The sequence below is a fragment of the Glarea lozoyensis genome (genome assembly GCF_000409485.1).
Source record: "Glarea lozoyensis ATCC 20868 chromosome Unknown GLAREA4, whole genome shotgun sequence".
NCBI lineage: Eukaryota > Fungi > Ascomycota > Leotiomycetes > Helotiales > Helotiaceae > Glarea > Glarea lozoyensis.
In genome coordinates, this window is record NW_007360999.1 from 1,483,509 (window position 1) to 1,501,611 (window position 18,103).

At 45.7% G+C, this 18,103-nt stretch overlaps 8 protein-coding genes across 8 annotated transcripts; 5 read left to right on the forward strand and 3 right to left on the reverse strand.

Moving 5' to 3' along the window:
- Positions 1 to 209: 209 nt before the first annotated feature.
- GLAREA_09848 (uncharacterized protein) lies at positions 210 to 1,968 on the reverse strand (the record flags this gene model as incomplete). Its single annotated transcript, XM_008086444.1, has 2 exons — positions 210 to 1,800; positions 1,850 to 1,968. 2 exons carry the CDS (start codon positions 1,966 to 1,968, stop codon positions 210 to 212), a joined length of 1,710 nt encoding a protein of 569 aa, XP_008084635.1.
- Positions 1,969 to 3,138: 1,170 nt separating this feature from the next.
- Positions 3,139 to 4,020, forward strand: GLAREA_09849 (alpha/beta-Hydrolase; the record flags this gene model as incomplete). The annotated part of the gene is made up of 1 exon (XM_008086445.1): positions 3,139 to 4,020. The coding sequence occupies one exon, from the start codon at positions 3,139 to 3,141 to the stop codon at positions 4,018 to 4,020; it is 882 nt and encodes a 293-aa protein (XP_008084636.1).
- A 1,025-nt stretch (positions 4,021 to 5,045) lies between these two features.
- Positions 5,046 to 6,710, forward strand: GLAREA_09850 (MFS general substrate transporter; the record flags this gene model as incomplete). Its single annotated transcript, XM_008086446.1, has 4 exons — positions 5,046 to 5,372; positions 5,421 to 5,818; positions 5,868 to 6,317; positions 6,365 to 6,710. 4 exons carry the CDS (start codon positions 5,046 to 5,048, stop codon positions 6,708 to 6,710), a joined length of 1,521 nt encoding a protein of 506 aa, XP_008084637.1.
- A 202-nt stretch (positions 6,711 to 6,912) lies between these two features.
- Positions 6,913 to 7,703, reverse strand: GLAREA_09851 (uncharacterized protein; the record flags this gene model as incomplete). The annotated part of the gene is made up of 3 exons (XM_008086447.1): positions 6,913 to 7,132; positions 7,195 to 7,526; positions 7,587 to 7,703. The coding sequence occupies 3 exons, from the start codon at positions 7,701 to 7,703 to the stop codon at positions 6,913 to 6,915; spliced, it is 669 nt and encodes a 222-aa protein (XP_008084638.1).
- A 693-nt stretch (positions 7,704 to 8,396) lies between these two features.
- Positions 8,397 to 9,747, forward strand: GLAREA_09852 (uncharacterized protein; the record flags this gene model as incomplete). Its single annotated transcript, XM_008086448.1, has 3 exons — positions 8,397 to 8,517; positions 8,571 to 9,264; positions 9,312 to 9,747. The coding sequence occupies 3 exons, from the start codon at positions 8,397 to 8,399 to the stop codon at positions 9,745 to 9,747; spliced, it is 1,251 nt and encodes a 416-aa protein (XP_008084639.1).
- Positions 9,748 to 11,593: 1,846 nt separating this feature from the next.
- Positions 11,594 to 12,223, reverse strand: GLAREA_09853 (uncharacterized protein; the record flags this gene model as incomplete). The annotated part of the gene is made up of 2 exons (XM_008086449.1): positions 11,594 to 12,100; positions 12,170 to 12,223. 2 exons carry the CDS (start codon positions 12,221 to 12,223, stop codon positions 11,594 to 11,596), a joined length of 561 nt encoding a protein of 186 aa, XP_008084640.1.
- A 680-nt stretch (positions 12,224 to 12,903) lies between these two features.
- On the forward strand, positions 12,904 to 14,761 carry GLAREA_09854 (IlvD/EDD N-terminal; the record flags this gene model as incomplete). Its single annotated transcript, XM_008086450.1, has 2 exons — positions 12,904 to 12,974; positions 13,021 to 14,761. The coding sequence occupies 2 exons, from the start codon at positions 12,904 to 12,906 to the stop codon at positions 14,759 to 14,761; spliced, it is 1,812 nt and encodes a 603-aa protein (XP_008084641.1).
- Positions 14,762 to 15,641: 880 nt separating this feature from the next.
- GLAREA_09855 (Zn-dependent exopeptidase) lies at positions 15,642 to 17,000 on the forward strand (the record flags this gene model as incomplete). Its single annotated transcript, XM_008086451.1, has 1 exon — positions 15,642 to 17,000. The coding sequence occupies one exon, from the start codon at positions 15,642 to 15,644 to the stop codon at positions 16,998 to 17,000; it is 1,359 nt and encodes a 452-aa protein (XP_008084642.1).
- Positions 17,001 to 18,103: the final 1,103 nt, after the last annotated feature.

The following is an 18,103-nucleotide window of genomic DNA, read 5'->3' on the forward strand; positions in this document are numbered from 1 at the left end:
TGAGAGAGAGGAATCTGTGTGAGGGGGGTGAAAGTGAGTGGTGAGGGAAGGGAGGGGAAAATGGGGGAACGTGTGGGAATCACTAAGTGCGCTGTTGGCGGTTGAGTTGGGAAGGGCTTGTGAAGTGAGAGATTTACTGGGAATGACCGGTAATGTGTCGAATCAATTGAATAAGTATATCATTCTATAGTCATCTCCATTCCACTGGGCTAGCTCAAAACTAAGAGCGCAATCTCAAGCGGTTCTAAACCGACTTTAACTAACATTCCTCCTTCGATAGTCCATCCTTTATTTCCATACAAGAGGCTCTCTACGCTCGTCACCTTGATACCTTCCGGTAGATGAATCTTGACTTTCCCCCTCGAAGAAAAATACAACCCATTAGCCACACCAACCATAACCTTCCCCCCAACAGCCCACGCACTAGCATCTACACTCGCACCCTCAACCCTCAACTCCCTAACAGGCTCCGTCCCAAAAAGAAAGCCCATCGCCAGATCCGTCCCAAAAACCTTCCCCAGTTCCCCACTCCCAACATTAACATCGTCCGTGCTCGGATAAATCCAATACGTAATCCCCTTCGCCCCATGATTCACACTCAACATCATCATATTAAGCACCTCACTCCCCTTCGGCAAGCGCGGCCAGTAACTCTGTTCCCCGAACGCCTGGATGACGGACCATGTGGGTTTCTGCAGCGCATATGGGATAGCAGCTTGATACGCTTGAATATCATCGAGTCTCGTCGCGACGTCGGTGAGGGAGCCGACGCAATTGTCGCAGCCGCAGTCGCCGTATGTAGTATTGCAGACTGTACCCCAGGGAATAGAATGCGTGGCGTTGATACCCACCGGATAGGCGTCTTGCCAGATGAGATCCGCGCCGGCGGCGTATTCTTCGTAGTAGAAATCTTGACAGTTGAGCACGAGGGAGACGGGGTGATAGGGGTCTAGTTCGCGGAGTTGATCGTAAGCGAGTTTGGTAGAGTTGAGCGCGTAGACCCAGCCATCGGGTTCGTCGGCTGTATACCACATGAGCAGGGAGGTGCGATCCTTCCATAGCGCAACTTGGTCGGAAATGCGCGTGCTGTTTTGGAAGGCGAAGCGCATGTCGTAGATGTTGAAGAGGTTCAACTCGTCGAGACGATCCCAGTATTTGGAGAGCGAGTCGATGGGGTAGGCTTGGTCGGGACGGCCGCCGTCGGGGACGATATTGATTGTGTTGAAGCCTTGGGCGGCGTAGGTGTTTAGGTGGGTGAGGTCGAAGGTTGAGGGGGTGAGGTAGCCGCCGTCTACGTAGTGGCCGTTGGGGAAGATGGGGTACCAGCCTTTGTATTTGTTGATGTTGTTTTGGACGAGGAGGCCACCGTGGAGGTTATCAATTTTGACGGCGCTTCCGTAGGTACGGGAGGGGAGGACGTAGATTTCGGTGGTGGATTTGAAGGTTTTAGTGCTGCCTGGGATGGTAGCGTAGAGGGTGATCGGGTAGGGGGTGAGGCGGGGTGGAAATTGAGCGAGGGAGAAGTTGCGGATGTTTCCAGTGGTGTTTAGGTCGATTTGAGAGACGAGGATTGAACCGATTTCCTGGCTGTAGATTTGGAATTTCATTACATTGAGATTGGATGGAGGAGCATCGAAGGGTTCCCCAAAGACATGAGATATCTCAGCTCCAACGATGAAAGAGCCGATTCCATCAGTCTCAAGGAAGATGGTGTATCTGGGGTGGACTGTAATGTACAACAACGGATCTTTTTGAAGTGATGGAAATGCAAATTGGCCTCCTGGATTGATCGATTTATCTCTATCATATTGTCAGTACAGTTTGGAGACAAAGAGATGATCAAACCTACTTGCTCTGATACGGTTTCCCACACCAAGTATCTACACCAGGAGGTGCATTTGATTGACCACATACGAGGCTCGCCAGCACAGTGGTAGCCAACCAAAACAAAGCCTTTTGAAACACCATCTTGAATATCGTGGCTTTTTGTGGTTACACCAACCGATCAGGGGCTTCGGCTCAATTTATCTGTAGGATTTCGACTATCAGATAGCTTTGCCACACATCGACAGACAAATCCCATGCCTTGAATTTAGAACTCCATCTTTGATGTTTGAATGAGGTTGTGATCGTATGATGTTACACAGTGCAACGTTGCTCAATTCGATAAGAAGTCTTAGCCCTCGTGGAGTTTATCCTTCTAAACTTATCCGGTGTAGATCTGCAGAGCGGTGTAAAGTTCGTCTCGAGGAGGATAAAATCATTGTCGAATACCTCGGGAGCTTCCGACATCTGGTTATATCAGCATATCAGAGTCGATGTAATCTTGACATATTTCCTTGAAACAATTGACGAAATGTAGTATCTTTTGTCAATTGTTTTGAAGCAGTATCATGCTTGGTCCGCCACCTATCTGGTGCATCACAAGCCGGAGAATAATCAGTGGTTCCGAATGAAGAAGGTAGCATTTCCGAGTATGCATCGCGGCTAAGTGGGGTATATCAACTGTTGAGTAGTCTTCCAATGTCGAGCACTTCTATAGTGTAGTCTTTCGAATAGCTTCAATGATTTTCGATGTCCGTCGGAATAGAAAAGTCCCTCGGGCTTTGAGAGACTTGAGAGCTAGTTTGTCATACTTAGCCCTGACTTCTATTGAGTTTTAAAGAGCCATTTGAACGAAGGAAGTGATCGATTGGGATTGTCCTTCTTGTAGAAGAGCATTGAAGAGTGGACCATGAGAGAGGAGAATCATGACTGCAGACGCTCGGACCTCCAGGGGTGGATCACGTGACGGCTTATTGTGCCCCTTCTTCTCTTCTTCAAGCGAGACAACTACAAATTCATCTCATCATGCCATGAGTCGATGCTGTTACGTGTATGAATAACATCCAGCTCGAAAAGACGAATGTCTACTGATTGCGTCTGACTCCTGCGATGCCATGATGCTATCCGCACGCGACCCCTTCGACGTCTCCGAAGTTGACTGACATCATGTATTCAGCTTTTGCCACTGATGTATGAATAGAAATGCCTCGTCCGCTACGACTGAGTGTTTTTCAAAGATATCAGCCCATGAGTTATCTTCGGAATTTAATTAAGAGTGCTCTGCCAGTTTCTATCGCAAATACTCTTTCCAAAATGGCAGCAGCAAATCGTTCATCACTTTCCGCGGCGACCCAAGGAAAAGGATCAACAAAGCCAGCCAACATCTCGGATTATGATTCCGTGAAGGAACCTAGCCGTCTTATTTACTCTAAAAATCGGAAACTTCATGATATCAAATCTCTGACCATCAAAGTTAACGATGATCCTGATGGTGCTGTGCCGGGCTTTTTGCATATTCCCGCCTCACGTCCGTCAAAACCAGATTTTGCAGCCATTTTATTGTCTGGAGCAGGTGGTGGTGTGGTAGGGCCATCATCGATATATATGTCCATCGCCGAGAAACTTTCAAGCTTGGATACGGGAATACCGGTTATGCGTCTTGATTATCGGTATCCGGCACGAAATAAATACTGTACCAGAGACGTCCTAGCTGCGATGGATTATATCGAATCCAATTACTCCATCTCGAAGTTTGTCTTGGTTGGATGGTCTTTTGGCGGTGCACCAGTCTTTGCGGTTGGTGGCATGGACTCCAGAGTCATTGCTTGTGCGACAGTGGCAAGCCAGACAGCAGAGACGGAAGGGATCAGAAACCTTGCACCCCGACCAGTACTCTTGCTTCATGGAAAAGCGGATCGGACTTTGTCACCAAGTTGCTCACGGAATCTGTATGAGCTTTACGGTCCGAGAGGTGATCGAAGGATACATATTTTCGATGGCGATGATCATTCGTTGACAAGACATGCTGCAAAGGCAGAGGAAATGCTTTGTGATTTCATTGCGGAGGTTGGTGGATTGAAGATTAGCGAGACTGATCAGGAAGATGTTGTGAGGAAGGAGTTGGTTGATGATGGTGAGAGGGTGGAGTTGATGAAGAAGGGTGGTGATTTGAGGGGTGAGGAACGGGTGGAGTGAGGGTTTCACCAGGCGAAATACGAGGACAACAATTACCAATAGAAGTTCAGATGTTGAGGCATTCTGGAAACCGATTTGGTCCCCTGTTTCACTCTCTTACACCACCGCTGCGAAATACTAGCAAAGAAACTCCAATCTGCTGCGTATTGACTGATATCGTGGGCAGATTACCAACCAAAGTCCGGTATCAGTGAAAGCTACCGTGGCTTGTCTTGAACGGTCTGTCTAAACATTACTGGCTAACTTTCGGCTGGTAAGGTAATTCTTAGTGCCCATTTGACTAATTTCCAAGTGTTTGCAGAGTCCAGACTTGGTTCCATTTAGTTTTAACATCTCAAAAGGCATCACAAGGAATCAAAAAATTGAAGTTTAAAAGATTTGACGAAATATACGGTAGTGTGTCAATTGAATCTATGGGACGGTAATATATTACTTACGTCGATTCTCACTTGTTTAGAGGCAGGCTGCTCCTGGACGGGCATAAATCCGCATCAGATTAATTGATCGACACGTCAAGTCATGTTCTGATGTATGCCAAGACCTCTCTGAATAATGGCGAAATTTAATATTTTGCTGTATAACACGCAGTATCTCATTTAAGACCACAAGTAGGAGAAAGAAAATGATATTTTGGGTAGAGTCTCGTCTTGTATCGACGACAAAAATTGTTTAGACATGGGGAAACGAACTTTCAACGAAAGAAGACAGCCGTATCCGGCTTTTTGACATGAAGCTTTAGCAGCGAGGCAGCTTCCTAGTCGACTGTCAAAGCAGCTTACTGCACATGCTGATCTTTTCGTACAACTAGATCAAACCTCCCCCACTATCGGTTGACGGTCGAACACACACCGAGTGATACTAACCCCAGATATCTGGGGACCCCGCAAAATATCATCGCATACGGCTTTCCGTTGGGGAAGCTCTTTCGGCAAGAATCCCGGGACTTTCAATATAAGAATCTTGTTCACTTCCACAAGTTCACATTTGATCTTTCTCACCTCTTATTCCTCAGAACTAATTTCATCATGGCCACAACCGAACAAAAAGAAGGCTCAATCCATCAAGATGAATATCCTTCCAAACCCTCAAACAATCCCATGTTTAAAGGCGTCTCACCCGAAAAACAACAAATCTACCTCGCCTACGCAGCCAAAGATGACGAATGGAAAACCTTTCACACAAAAAAGCTACTACGCAAAGTAGACTTCAGATTATTACCGCTGCTGGTGATGATGTACCTTTTGAACTTTCTAGATCGGAGTAATCTGGCACAAGCGAGACTCGGCACGCTGGAAGAAGATTTGGGGATGACAGGGACGGATTTTAACTTAGCGACGTCGATTTTGTTCGTGGTAAGTTCTCGAAGATCTTGAGGAAGTACGAAAGGCTGATGAAATTAGGGATACTTACTAATGCAACTCCCTTCGAACCTGCTACTCACCCGAGTCCGACCATCGATCTACCTCGGAACAGTTATGACTATTTGGGGTGTAGTGTCAACCGCCCAATCCGCAGTCCACTCTTTCGGCTCCCTGCTCGCCTGCCGGATTATGTTGGGTATTGCGGAAGCGCCGTTCTTTCCTGGTGCCATCATGCTCATGTCATCTTGGTACACTAGACAAGAGCTAAGTCATCGCATCGCATGGTTCTACTCTGGTAGTGCGCTTGCGAATATGTTTGGTGGTGTCCTGGGAGCAGGTGTGTTGGGTAATCTGAATGGAGCGCATGGGATTGCGGGGTGGCGGTGGTTATTTATTATCGAGGGAGTAATTACCATTGGTATCGCTCTTTGTGCAATGTAATGCTCCAATATAATTACTCAAGATTGCTGGCTAATCTGGTTGTAGTTTCATCCTTCCTAATTTCCCAGCGTCTTCGATGTGGTTAAGCGAAGACGAAAGATCTTTCGCTGAATGGCGACTCGTGGACGACGCGAAGGAATCCGATGATACTGATGCTGTATCTCTTCTAGCTGGACTGAAGATGGCACTTACGGATTACCGAGTCTATATTTTCCTGCTCTTCCAACATGTTTCTCTTCTTTCACAGACCTTCCAGTACTTCTTTCCATCCATAGTGGAAACGCTGGGCTACGGACATATTGAAACTTTGCTTCTTACAGTCCCGGTTTGGTTCGCTACCTTCCTCGTTTCTCTTTTGGTGACTTGGACATCTGGAAAGACTGGCGATAGGTCTATCCACATCATCTGCTTGATGCTTGTATCTGCCGTCGGCAACGCAATCGCTACTGGCACAACCCAGACTGGTGCCAGGTTCTTCGCTATGTTCCTGATGCCGTGAGTCTTCCCTCCCTACTTCTACTTATGATACTGATTTTCTTCAGAATGGGTGCCGTATCAGCCTACCAAATCATCGTCGCCTGGGTCGCCAACAGTTTTCACAGACCTCTCGTAAAACGCTCTGCAGCAATTGCAATCTGCAACATGTTTGGCAACACGGCGTCCATCTACGGTTCTTATATGTATCCAAAGTCGGCTGGTCCGCGATACATTCCTGGAGGAAGCGCTAACGCGGTAATCTGTTTGCTTGTTGCTATTTTTGCTGTTATTCTAAGGTTCGTGCATATTCGTGAGAATAAGAAACTTGAGATGGTGGAAGCGGAGGCGATGGGTGAGTATGAGGGCGATAATGGCAGGGAGAGGAGTGAGGGGTTTAGATATGTGTTTTAAAGTGTTCTTGATACAATGTGTTAGTAAGTCTGAATAACCCAAAGCATTTTCTCTCGTGAAATTCAACGAATAAAAGTAGGATAGAAAGTTGAATTACGATAATTAATGTTTAAATTTCCATATCTCGTTTCCACAGATATCATTATCCATCATAAATCTCCCAAGCTTAGACGCTTTCAAGATGAAATAGCTCACGCATCTACTACTGTTGAACAGGTTGATACTGCTGTCCCGAAGGCTGACTATAATAAGGTTGCTGTCCATACTGCCCTTGAGTCTGCGGTGCATACTGCGTATTCTGTCCCAACTCACTCGGCTGCTGTTGCATCCCATGCGCCTCAAGATTATGCGTCTGCGGAGTTGTTGAATTCTGTTTCTTAAAAGCCAACCCAAATACCACAACCGTCGCAATGAATAAAAGCCTAGACAAACTATCAGACCCCGATCCCGTATCATGAGAGGGGTTTTGTATTGAAGAACTCACATCTCGATAGCACACAACCCAGCACACGCACTCATCATATTCAAATAGGGCCACGTCGCCACATACGCCGCTCTCTTCTCCAGCCCTCTTGCACAAACCCCTCCAGAGCCATCATTATAACAACTTTCAATTGTCGTCGCGTACTTAAAAGTCGCTCGTCGAGCCGCTAGGGCACCCATGGCTGCGAGCCAGAATACCACGGCGGTAGCATTGGCGGCGAGAACCGCGAAGGGGTTGTAGATTTTTTGGAGCGCGGCGACGCGTTCAGGGAGGACGCTGTAAACAACGATGAAGACGGTTGCGAGACTGGTGAAGATCGTCCATCCCCAGGACTGTGGGGTATCAGTTTTCGTACATTGATCAGATCTAGAGTTGGGTGCAAGCAAACTTACGCTCAAACGTAACCAATATGCGCCGTATGAAGCCATCCCCAAAATAACGATGGCTAAAAGCAATTGAAGACCGCGGATTATAAGAACCCAGCTTGGAAGCACGATTTGGTTTGCCATGATGATATCAATCAATAAGAAAAATTAAGAGGGACAAAAATTTGATATGGGACAAATAACATGGACATCTCGTACAAACAAAGGTACCAACGATTTATTATATACATGTTTTACCCCACTCCGAAAGGTTGCTTCTCGTATAAACTTGTTACTGCAAGGAGATACTTGGCGTGGAGCTGAATCCGATATTACGAATGCGGTTAGGAACGTCGTACCGGGTTGTTTCTGGCCAATGGAATACATCACGTTGTGGACAGAGGAAATGGCAATCGAATGCCGATATTGTTTCAGGTCGATTGACACAATATCGTGTATTTCGTGTATTGATTTCAAGAAATGAAAGTTTCGAAGAGGTTAACGATTCGAGTGCCTCTCGCTTAATAATAACCTCATTTCGAAGGATCGGTCAGAACGTTATTGACACTTCACAAATTAATACCGGCTGCGACGATGAGGTGTTCTCGCAAAAGCCACAAACGAGAAGTGAGGCTGAGGAGTCTTTGGCGTATTTATGTGGACGTTGGCGTCTGCATAAGGCAGATCCGTCGGCGATGCTTGTTTAACTGTGGCTGTGCCAGTATATGTCTCGCAGACATCACTTCATACGTGAACGTTTATTCTGCATTGCACACGGGCAACCCAAAGGCTCGAAATTTTGGATTATTTAATTCATGGTAGATGAAATCAGCTGTAATGGAATTGAATAACCATTACACGGAGACTAGTGGTACTGGTTCTGGTAGTATTTTACCAGATCAGATAAACCAGTCAAATGTGAGATTACGGAGGGTTGCTCGTGATATTGGATACTCTGGTAAGTTCATAATTATGTTTGAAGCGCAATTGAGAATTGCTTACAACTTCAAGTATCCATCCCAGCCTGGAAAACCTGCTCCCCCACCATCTGGACCAAAGTCCAGTCACTAGCAGGAGCCATCGTTGCATTTAATATTCTCACACTCGACTCTCTTCAGTTCGCCAGTCCTGGCTACGAAGCTGTCATCGGTGACGGCTATGAGGACTACAAAACTCTTCTGGCTAAGCAGACGCAATTATCAGGCCTTTCACGCATCCAGTCAGGCGCGCAACTAGACACGCGAGTAAATGACTACCTGAAAACTCTAGGTCGAGAGCAGACTATGCAAATTGTTTTAGATACGAGAACTAGTGGGTATTATGCGTTGTTGTTTAACATCATGATGAGAGATTATAAGATCGCGAAGAAGGATTCAGAGAGGGCGCAGAAGAATCCGAGTCATGTTCCGGCCATTAACTATGTCGATCGTGGCATGAGGCTTGATGAGTATGTGGATAAGGCCATTACTACTGAGCAGATGACTCGATGTTTTCTCAAAAATGTGATTTCAAGATCGAAAGGGATGTTGATCATCATTAGAGAGGTTATTGCGACTGAAATATTGGCTCTTGATCTTGAAACTATGTCGATTTTGAAGCAGAAAGTTTCAGCTGTGAATGATAATTTTTCTGATGCGGTTGCTTTGGTGGATGGGCCTGGAAAGGGGCACCAGTTGACAAAACATTTATTCCATAAATATTGGTGGTGAGTAAACAGGAAAGCCTCAAGCATAAATCCGCTGACACAACCAGGAATTCCGGTTTAAGCCCATCCAAAACTGCCGTCACTACTCCCAAGACCTACAAACCACCACTCAAAACAATAACCACCCTGAACTTCATCGCCCCCTCTATTCTCCTCCTCTCATGTATCCCCATCTCCCTGGCTTGGTTGCATACTTCCCTCGACATCGGCAGCTCAGCGGACGCCAACTTCTACCAACTCATCAGCAACTCCATGATCCAACTATTAAGCTTAGCGACTTTACTCTCGCCAACACTATTTTATTCGAAGTTTTCTGGCTACGCTTGGTACTGGACATGGTTCTTGGCTGTTTTGAGCTTCGTTTGTACGGTGTTGAGTCTGGTGCTTTATTGTTTTGTGCCGGTGGCCTGGAGTATGCTTATTGCGTTTTGCGGGACGGTGGCGCAGGCGTTAATTTTGTTGCAGATTGTTCATGCTAGTTGAAGAGTCGTGGGTGATGTACGTCAATGAGGCTATGTCTAATGAGGTTCGAAAGGCTGTCGGGATAGACGAGCTTTGACGCAAGTTGACGAGGGATGATCGAGTTTATCACTGACGAGATTTTAGACTGAAAAGAGTTGGAACTTTCACTAGTCTTATGATAACTAGATAAGTGGTAAGTAGCTTTCGACTATTACTTTAACTTAGTCGATGCCTAAGCGTAGAGTCTTGTATTTACTGAAAATAATAGACAAAATATGGGATAATGTGTTAGTATAATTAAATAAATATCTTGAACCGAATACTACTACTTTTTGTCGAAGCGAATAGGTCTATATTATATTATATATAGTCTTAACTTATAATACTACACTCGGCACTTTCTATTCTTGACAATTTCTAAGCTCTAATATCCGATCTACAAGCCTTCACACTCACCTCCCCCTTCCTCACTCCGCACGCTCGATCCAAACCCCAAAAAGATATTCCCTAACCATCCAACCACCCTCTTCTCAAAACCACAAAGAAGTTCAGCTCTGGTGCCAGCGCCAGTGTCGAATGCCTACATCTTTTGTTGTTCTCGCGATGGCGCTAGAGAACATGTCGACATGTTCTTGTCGTAGTAGGGCGTCGTTAGTCTCAAAGCACCTTGGAAGTGGCATTTCCAAGGATACGATGCGCTGGGCTCGACCAGGCCACCATCCTACTAGTGGCGATGAGGGAATGTGGCAATTTGGCATTTATATAGAAGGAAAGAGAGAATGGAAAGAGGGAGGAGGATGATTGGTTAGTCGGGAGAGAGGACGAGAGTTGGTGCCGGGAAGCGAGGGGGGAGGTGAAGGTGAATGTGAATGTGGATTGGATTCTGGTGGAAGGTGAGTGTTTGGATGTTTGGTGGTTGCTGGGAGCCGAGTCAGGTTTCGAGGATTCTGAAATCTATTACACACATACAACAACCCGACGAAACGTAGAAAAACTTTCCCTTTATATGCTAACATTAAATCAACTTATACTCTATATATCAGTAGTAAGTGGATTATCGGAACCGACTGTTCTTATCAGATTAACTTTCCAGCATCGTAATAGACAAGATATATAGTCTAGAGAAATCTTGAAAATTCCACCCACCGCGAACACTAAAACAATCTCAAAAATCCAGATTCATCAGCTTACAAAGGATATCAAATCCAATCTCAGGATTTTCTTCTTGCTAATTCATCCAGATATCAAAGATTTTAAAGCGTATCAGAAGATTGACAGGACACCGTCTACGTGTATCAATACTCAGAACCGACTTTGTGATACTTGCTAACTTCTAAGGTATAATTACTCTTAAGAATAGAGGCATTAGCATTAATGCGTCAAAAGGATTGAGTAAATACAAATTTCTTCCCGCAACAGCGCTACTTTAGCTCAAGGAGTTGTCTGGTCAGGTGTGCAACACACTAGTGTATCTGTTGCTGGAAAAATTATCAGAAAGCAAACAAAATTGTGCGGCTTGTTCGATACACTTTAGCATTGAAGTATTATACACCCAGTTTTAGTATAACTTCGGTGGAATTCTTGGGTGACGTGAAGTTAAATAGGTGTATTTCTTATCAGGTGCGATGATCGGAATCAATTTTATACCAAGTACGTATTTAGGTGGTCTTCTTTAATCGTCCGCATGTTTTTTGAACTTCCACAAGGACAATCGCGTACAGAAAGATGCATTTAATTCTAAATTTGAAGTACGGATTTTCAATCCTTGTGTCTCTGCGTTTATAATAAGAAAATATTATACTGGTATTTCCATTCCATGTTCTTCGCTATAGAATAATTCAAACGACGCCTAGATATCTATACACATCTATTTCCCTTGCCAATTGTAAATCAAACGAACCTTCCTGACCTCACTGCCCTTTTTGACAGTAATTCTTCTGGTATAATATCTCTTGCCGTCTACAACAGCGAATCCCCAGATCTGCTCAGCCGTCCATCCCTTCTCCTGGTTGTCCACCCACGACTGGATATGTGTCTGACCCTCTGGTCCTGCCTTTTCCTCATCACCTTCTAACCATTCCTCCTTGAGGAAGTCGTCGTCAACCAAGTCCAGCGTAAGCCATCTCGATCTGCCCTTGAGATTTCCAAAGATGTGATCTTGGGTTTCGCGGAATTCCCAGTCGAGTGTTCGGTTTTCGGTGGTACCCTTGATTCCGCCTGTGGCTGTCTGATCAATGTCGACGTGGGTGAAGTTGCCTTCGGTGTATTGTTTGACATGCAGCGTAACTGTTGCGAGACTGATTGCTTTTCGAGTCCACCATCCAATGCCTTGGAGGGCTAGAACGGAATCGGTATCATCTGAGAGAGTTTTGTTCTTAATTGCAGTTAGTTCTGGTCCTCAATTGTGACATACAGGTATCTTGAGAGGACCAAGTAAACTCACCATGACCCAATTCCCTGTGAGATCCTTCAAAGTGACTTCTGCAGGAGCAGCCATTGTGACCTCTTGATTGTGTTGTATTGAGATGTAAATTAGTTTTATGGGGTACGGTTCTTGTCTAAAGAGAGCTGGTATGTATAGGCAAACGAAATGGATGTGCGATTCGCAATCAAGAAAAGATCTGGAAAGAGCTTTGTAAATAAAGCACACCTTCCCCTCCAAACTGGGGCTTTTTCAACCTCGGTGAGGTTATGGTGGATCAAAGCACATGCGTGTTGTCAATTGAAGTTAGAACGTGTTGACATGGATGCCGGAAGAGGAGCGGATGCTCGATGGAGCAACCAAAACCGAGGACTATTAGTGGGGAAGTGGGGGGATATATCTGATTGTACACCGCTTCGGCAGAATCCTGCGGAGTATAATCGGGCCGTCGGTGTCAGATGGATACTGCCACATGGCGGTGAAGAAACCTCCAAACCGGGACCGGAGCCGGGGGACCGGCGTGTCGGCTCTTCCCCTGCTATGGGGAGCGATATTGAGCCCGACTAAAACAAAAAGTTCTTGACCGATAGACGGAGTGGTTGCGCTCATTTTTCGCCATAACTTCAATCGGTCCTGTATATATGAGAATTGCAGGCGATTCGACATTGATACAGGTCAAAAAGAGGAGTTCCGAATCACGGTATCCATAGGAGTATTTCATCAACGTTCTGCTGCATTGCGCAGCTATTGCGAATATGCTGCTTCCACGATTGACTCAGAGAGCCAATTGCTCATTGCGGGCTACAAGAAGAACATCACAATATATGTAAGCCATCCATCCAAACTACAGGTCAATCGACTGACAATTGCAGCCGTTCAATCTCATCAACTTCCTCCTTCCGCGCACAAAATGACGAACCTCGCCTTAACAAGGTCTCTGCGACCATCACCCAGCCAAAATCCCAGGGAGCTTCGCAAGCCATGTTATACGCAACCGGCATCACAGACGAGGGATTGAGTAAAGCACAAGTAGGAATATCCTCAGTATGGTATTCAGGAAACCCGTGTAATATGCATCTTCTGGATCTCAACCACAAAGTGAAGGAAGGTGTTGAGAAAGCGGGGCTGATTGGATATCAATTCAACACCATTGGTGTATCTGATGGAATTTCAATGGGCACCAAAGGAATGCGATACAGTCTTCAATCAAGAGACCTGATTGCAGATAGTATCGAGACTGTTATGGGAGGACAATGGTACGATGCCAACATCTCGATTCCAGGATGCGACAAGAATATGCCAGGAGTTATGATGGCGATGGGTCGTGTCAACCGTCCTAGTCTTATGGTTTACGGAGGAAGTATCAAGCCAGGTTGTGCTAAAACCCAGAACAATGCGGATATCGATATCGTGTCTGCTTTCCAAGCTTATGGTCAATTTATCACGGGCGAGATTACTGAGGAAGCACGTTTCGATGTTATCAGACATGCCTGCCCTGGTCAAGGAGCATGTGGAGGTATGTACACAGCCAACACGATGGCAACGGCAATTGAAGTTATGGGTATGACTTTACCTGGATCATCATCAAATCCTGCCGATTCGAAAGCCAAATACATGGAGTGTCTTGCTGCTGGTGGCGCCATTCGTAAATTGCTTGTGGAAGATATCCGGCCAAGAGACATTATGACACGTCTGGCCTTTGAGAACGCCATGATTGTGGTCAACATTACTGGCGGATCTACAAATGCAGTTCTTCACCTGATCGCTATCGCTGACAGCGTTGGCATTAAACTTACAATTGACGACTTCCAGGCTGTATCAGATCGAACTCCTTTCTTGGCGGACTTGAAGCCATCTGGAAAATATGTCATGAACGACCTCTACAACATCGGAGGAACGCCCGCTCTTCTCAAATTTCTTTTGAAGGAGGGCGTGATTGATGGGTCCGGTATGACTGTTACTGGACAGACTCTCGCCAAGAATCTCGAAGCTGCCCCAGACTTCCCTGCTGATCAGGATATCATCCGTCCATTTTCAAAACCTATCAAGCCAACTGGCCATATTCAGATCCTTCGTGGCTCACTCGCACCAGGTGGATCTGTAGGAAAGATTACTGGTAAAGAAGGATTACGGTTCGTAGGAAAAGCGAAATGCTACAACGATGAGGACGACTTTATTGCCGCACTCGAGGCTGGTGAGATCAAAAAGGGTGAGAAGACCGTTGTTGTCATCAGATACGAAGGGCCAAAAGGTGGACCAGGTATGCCTGAGATGTTGAAGCCATCCTCTGCTATCATGGGAGCTGGTCTTGGTAACGATGTTGCCTTGATCACTGATGGACGTTTCTCTGGAGGATCTCACGGCTTCTTAATCGGACACATTGTACCAGAGGCTCAAGAGGGTGGACCAATTGGATTGGTCAGAGACGGTGACAAGGTCATCATTGACGCAGAAACCCGCGTTCTCGATTTGGAAGTTGGTCCAGAGGAGTTGGCCAGGCGGACAAAGGAGTTCAAGGCACCACCTCCGAAGTATACGAAGGGTACTTTGGCGAAATACGCGAAGCTGGTGAGCGACGCCAGTCATGGATGTGTAACTGATGGCCCGATATAATCTTGAGGCTACGTGGGTTGAAATGGTAATGGAATTTGTACAAAATGGGTGGTCAATCGGGTAAAATAAAAAAGTTTACACTCAAGTTGGTAGACTCTGCACTTATGTCATTGAGGCAGGAAATGAGGGAGGTACAAACACAACTGACTTGGATAAGCAGAATTTTAACGACCGTCTTTTCTCAGGAAGCACGTTGCCTTCACTTGCTCTTTTTGCGCCGCATTTTTTTGTTGGAGATCATCGTTATCACGATGCTTGTTTATACTTTGTGTGGCTGGAAATCCAATTTCAAATTGTTGGCGCCGTCAGATCTTGGTCGCTTACTTGGCGCCAATACTTCGAGAATGCGATTACCTGACAATCAACTGATAGGCTTTCTTAACAATCGCATCTGGTTTAACATATTTTTCATACAGTCAGTTTCTTATTGGTTGTTTCGTACACATTCTGCTGCAAATTGGTGTCTTCTGGAAGCCTGGAAGCTTCTCTACTTCCAGCCAAGTCTCACTTATTGCCAATTCTTTGCCAAGTACATGCAGGTACCAAATCTAGACCACCTGCCAAAATGGTCTAAAATGTAGATTCCATGGCTTTGGCTTCGGAGCAGATTGTTCAATTGTATTGGAAGATTGGCAGCCCCACCTGTTAAAATGTTTATAGCTCCTGGGCGTTAATTCTTCTATTTTGCCCAGCCTCCCAAACCAGCAGGTCCAAGAGATAAAGAATGAGGGGTTAATCTGTGTGCATATGATCTTCCAAGATAATCGTTCGCTGGAGAGCTTTCTGCACTATAAGTAAGTTGCCCTTGCCCTTGCAAAATGCAGGAACCAGCTCAGTTCTCAGTCAATTGGTCTCTTTGTCAATTGTCGTCTCCGTCAATATGAAGTTTACCGGTGTTGCAGCTCTTCTGTGCTTTGCGCAACTGGTCCAGCCATGTCTTCTGCCAGAGGAGTCCACCTTTGAGGGTGCTGCTACCGTTGTGCGCAGACAGAACGGAAACAATGGATTGGCAATTGGAACTGGAGATCGATTCAAGGAGGGAACAGTCGCACCACGAGGATTGGGTACTCAACCAGCAGGTACTCAACTCGGTCCCATAATGAGCGCTAAAGAAGTCAAGAGTGCTTTCAATGGATTGGCAAAGGAGTATGGTTTACAGACCTTTACCGCCCCATATACTACCTACGAGAATGCAACTCTCTTCGGTGGTATGATCGGTGGAAAGTTTGAGGGAAAATGTACCGAGTCCTACCGTGTGTTCTTCAACGCGGCAATCCACGCTCGTGAACGTGGTTCTTCCGACAATCTCTTATACTTTTTGGGAGATTTACTTTACGCAAACAAGAACAAGCTCGGTCTCACATATGGAGGACGAACCTACACCGCTCTCCAGGTCCGCAAGGCCATTTCTACCGGAATTGTCTTTCTTCCATTGAGCAACCCTGACGGAGTGGCATACGATCAAGCTACAAACTCATGCTGGAGAAAGAACCGGAACCCAGCATCCGCGACCCCAGGTAATGCTGCCTCCATCGGTATCGACTTGAACCGAAACTTCGATTTCCTCTGGGACTTTCCCAAGAAATTCACACCTACAGTCGCACCAAACGTCGCCTCCAACAACCCAGCCGCCCAAACTTTCCACGGCACCTCCCCCTTCTCCGAGCCTGAAACCAAATCCATCAAATGGGTGATGGACAAGTTCTCCAAACTCCGCTGGTTCCTCGACATCCACTCTTACACCGGCGTCGTCCTCTACAACTGGGGCAGCGACGAATCCCAAAAAGACATCCCAGGCATGAACTTCCTCAACTCCACCTACGACTCCGTCCGCGGTCTCATGCCAGATGACCCCTCAAAGGGCATCGTCTATTCAGAATACATCCCCACCACCGACTGGAAAGAGAAGATATACGCCGCCATGCGCATGGGCAACGCGATGGACGCCTCGACCGGTCGACACTACGAGGTCACGCAATCCGCGTACCTCTACCCCACATCCGGCGCGTCTGACGATTACGCATACTCCCGCCACTTCGCGGACCCAGCAAAGGAGAAGATTCACGGTTATACGGTTGAGTTTGGCTTTGGCAATTCGGCGAGCAGTTGTCCGTTTTATCCGACGAGCGAGCAGTATCACTTGAATTTGATGGAGACTGCCGCGGGGTTTATGGAGTTCTTGCTTTCGGCCGAGGAGATTGGGTTGGGTGATCGGGGGGCTTGTGTTACGCCTATTTAGAATTGATGTGAAATGAGTGATGAACATGAAATAATATGCTGTATACAAGAGCCCAATGGTTTCGAAGTGAAAATGTTTTGTTTAACGCTAATGCTCTGATGATCCTGATCTCAAGAAGTACTGTTCGCGTTGTGGCTAGTATATGCGACAGTAGAATTCTGGCCATTTTGTCAACTTTGAAGTGGGATTGACGTAGAATGTGCTTTAAAGTCTTAAGAGCTTGAAACAAACATGTGTGTGTTGGAACGACTTGACTTGCTCCCTAAAATTGACGAAAAATACAATATTCTCTCAACTTCGCTGAAGCATTACTTTGTTCTAGCCTCCAGGCTGTTGAGTCGGTCCCCTGGAAACTTGGTTGCCAAAACCCCTCTCATGGTGACTTTGTATATGGGTTATTATGTACACAATAGCGAAGTTAGACATTTATAGAAAATTCCTTGAAGAATGTGCCGATTCAACAATTGTAGTTTCTCTTGGGAATTTCGCTAATTTACCACAGGAGAGTATATCGCTTCGAAGGTCGCCGTGAGACCTGATTTATACATGATTATCTCTTGGTATCCATGTGGTTTTCTTTTGAAAGAGAATGTGTCTCAATTTATGGGGAAATTAACTACGCAATGAAATACGAATGCTCGTCGCTCAGCCAGCAGCAGTACATCACCTAAATACAAACGTTTAAATTTTGCAATCGTTGTACCACTCGATTTTCTACGCTCTGTACAAGACGAGTGATTTCATTTTCTGTGCTGAATCTCAAGCCCAAAGACTTCTTTTTCATTCTGTATCAAATATAAAAAGTCACTCAATTGGTGTTATATGTCAGATCTTTTCGGAAATCACCTAGCTTTAATAATCCACTCGTAGCTGATGGCCACTGTGATTCCAATAGTCCCTCATTATCTCAACCGCAAAACATGAAAACCTGTAGTCTGATTTATTGAATGAAGTTTTCTGTCGCACCAGTTTTACAGCTATTTTTATATCGACGCCTCCAACCTATCGACTGAAAAACGCACTTATGACTCAACCATATTGTCTACATCATCAACTCCGCACTATCAAGTCGATCAAGATACACACCAAAACGCCAAATATTA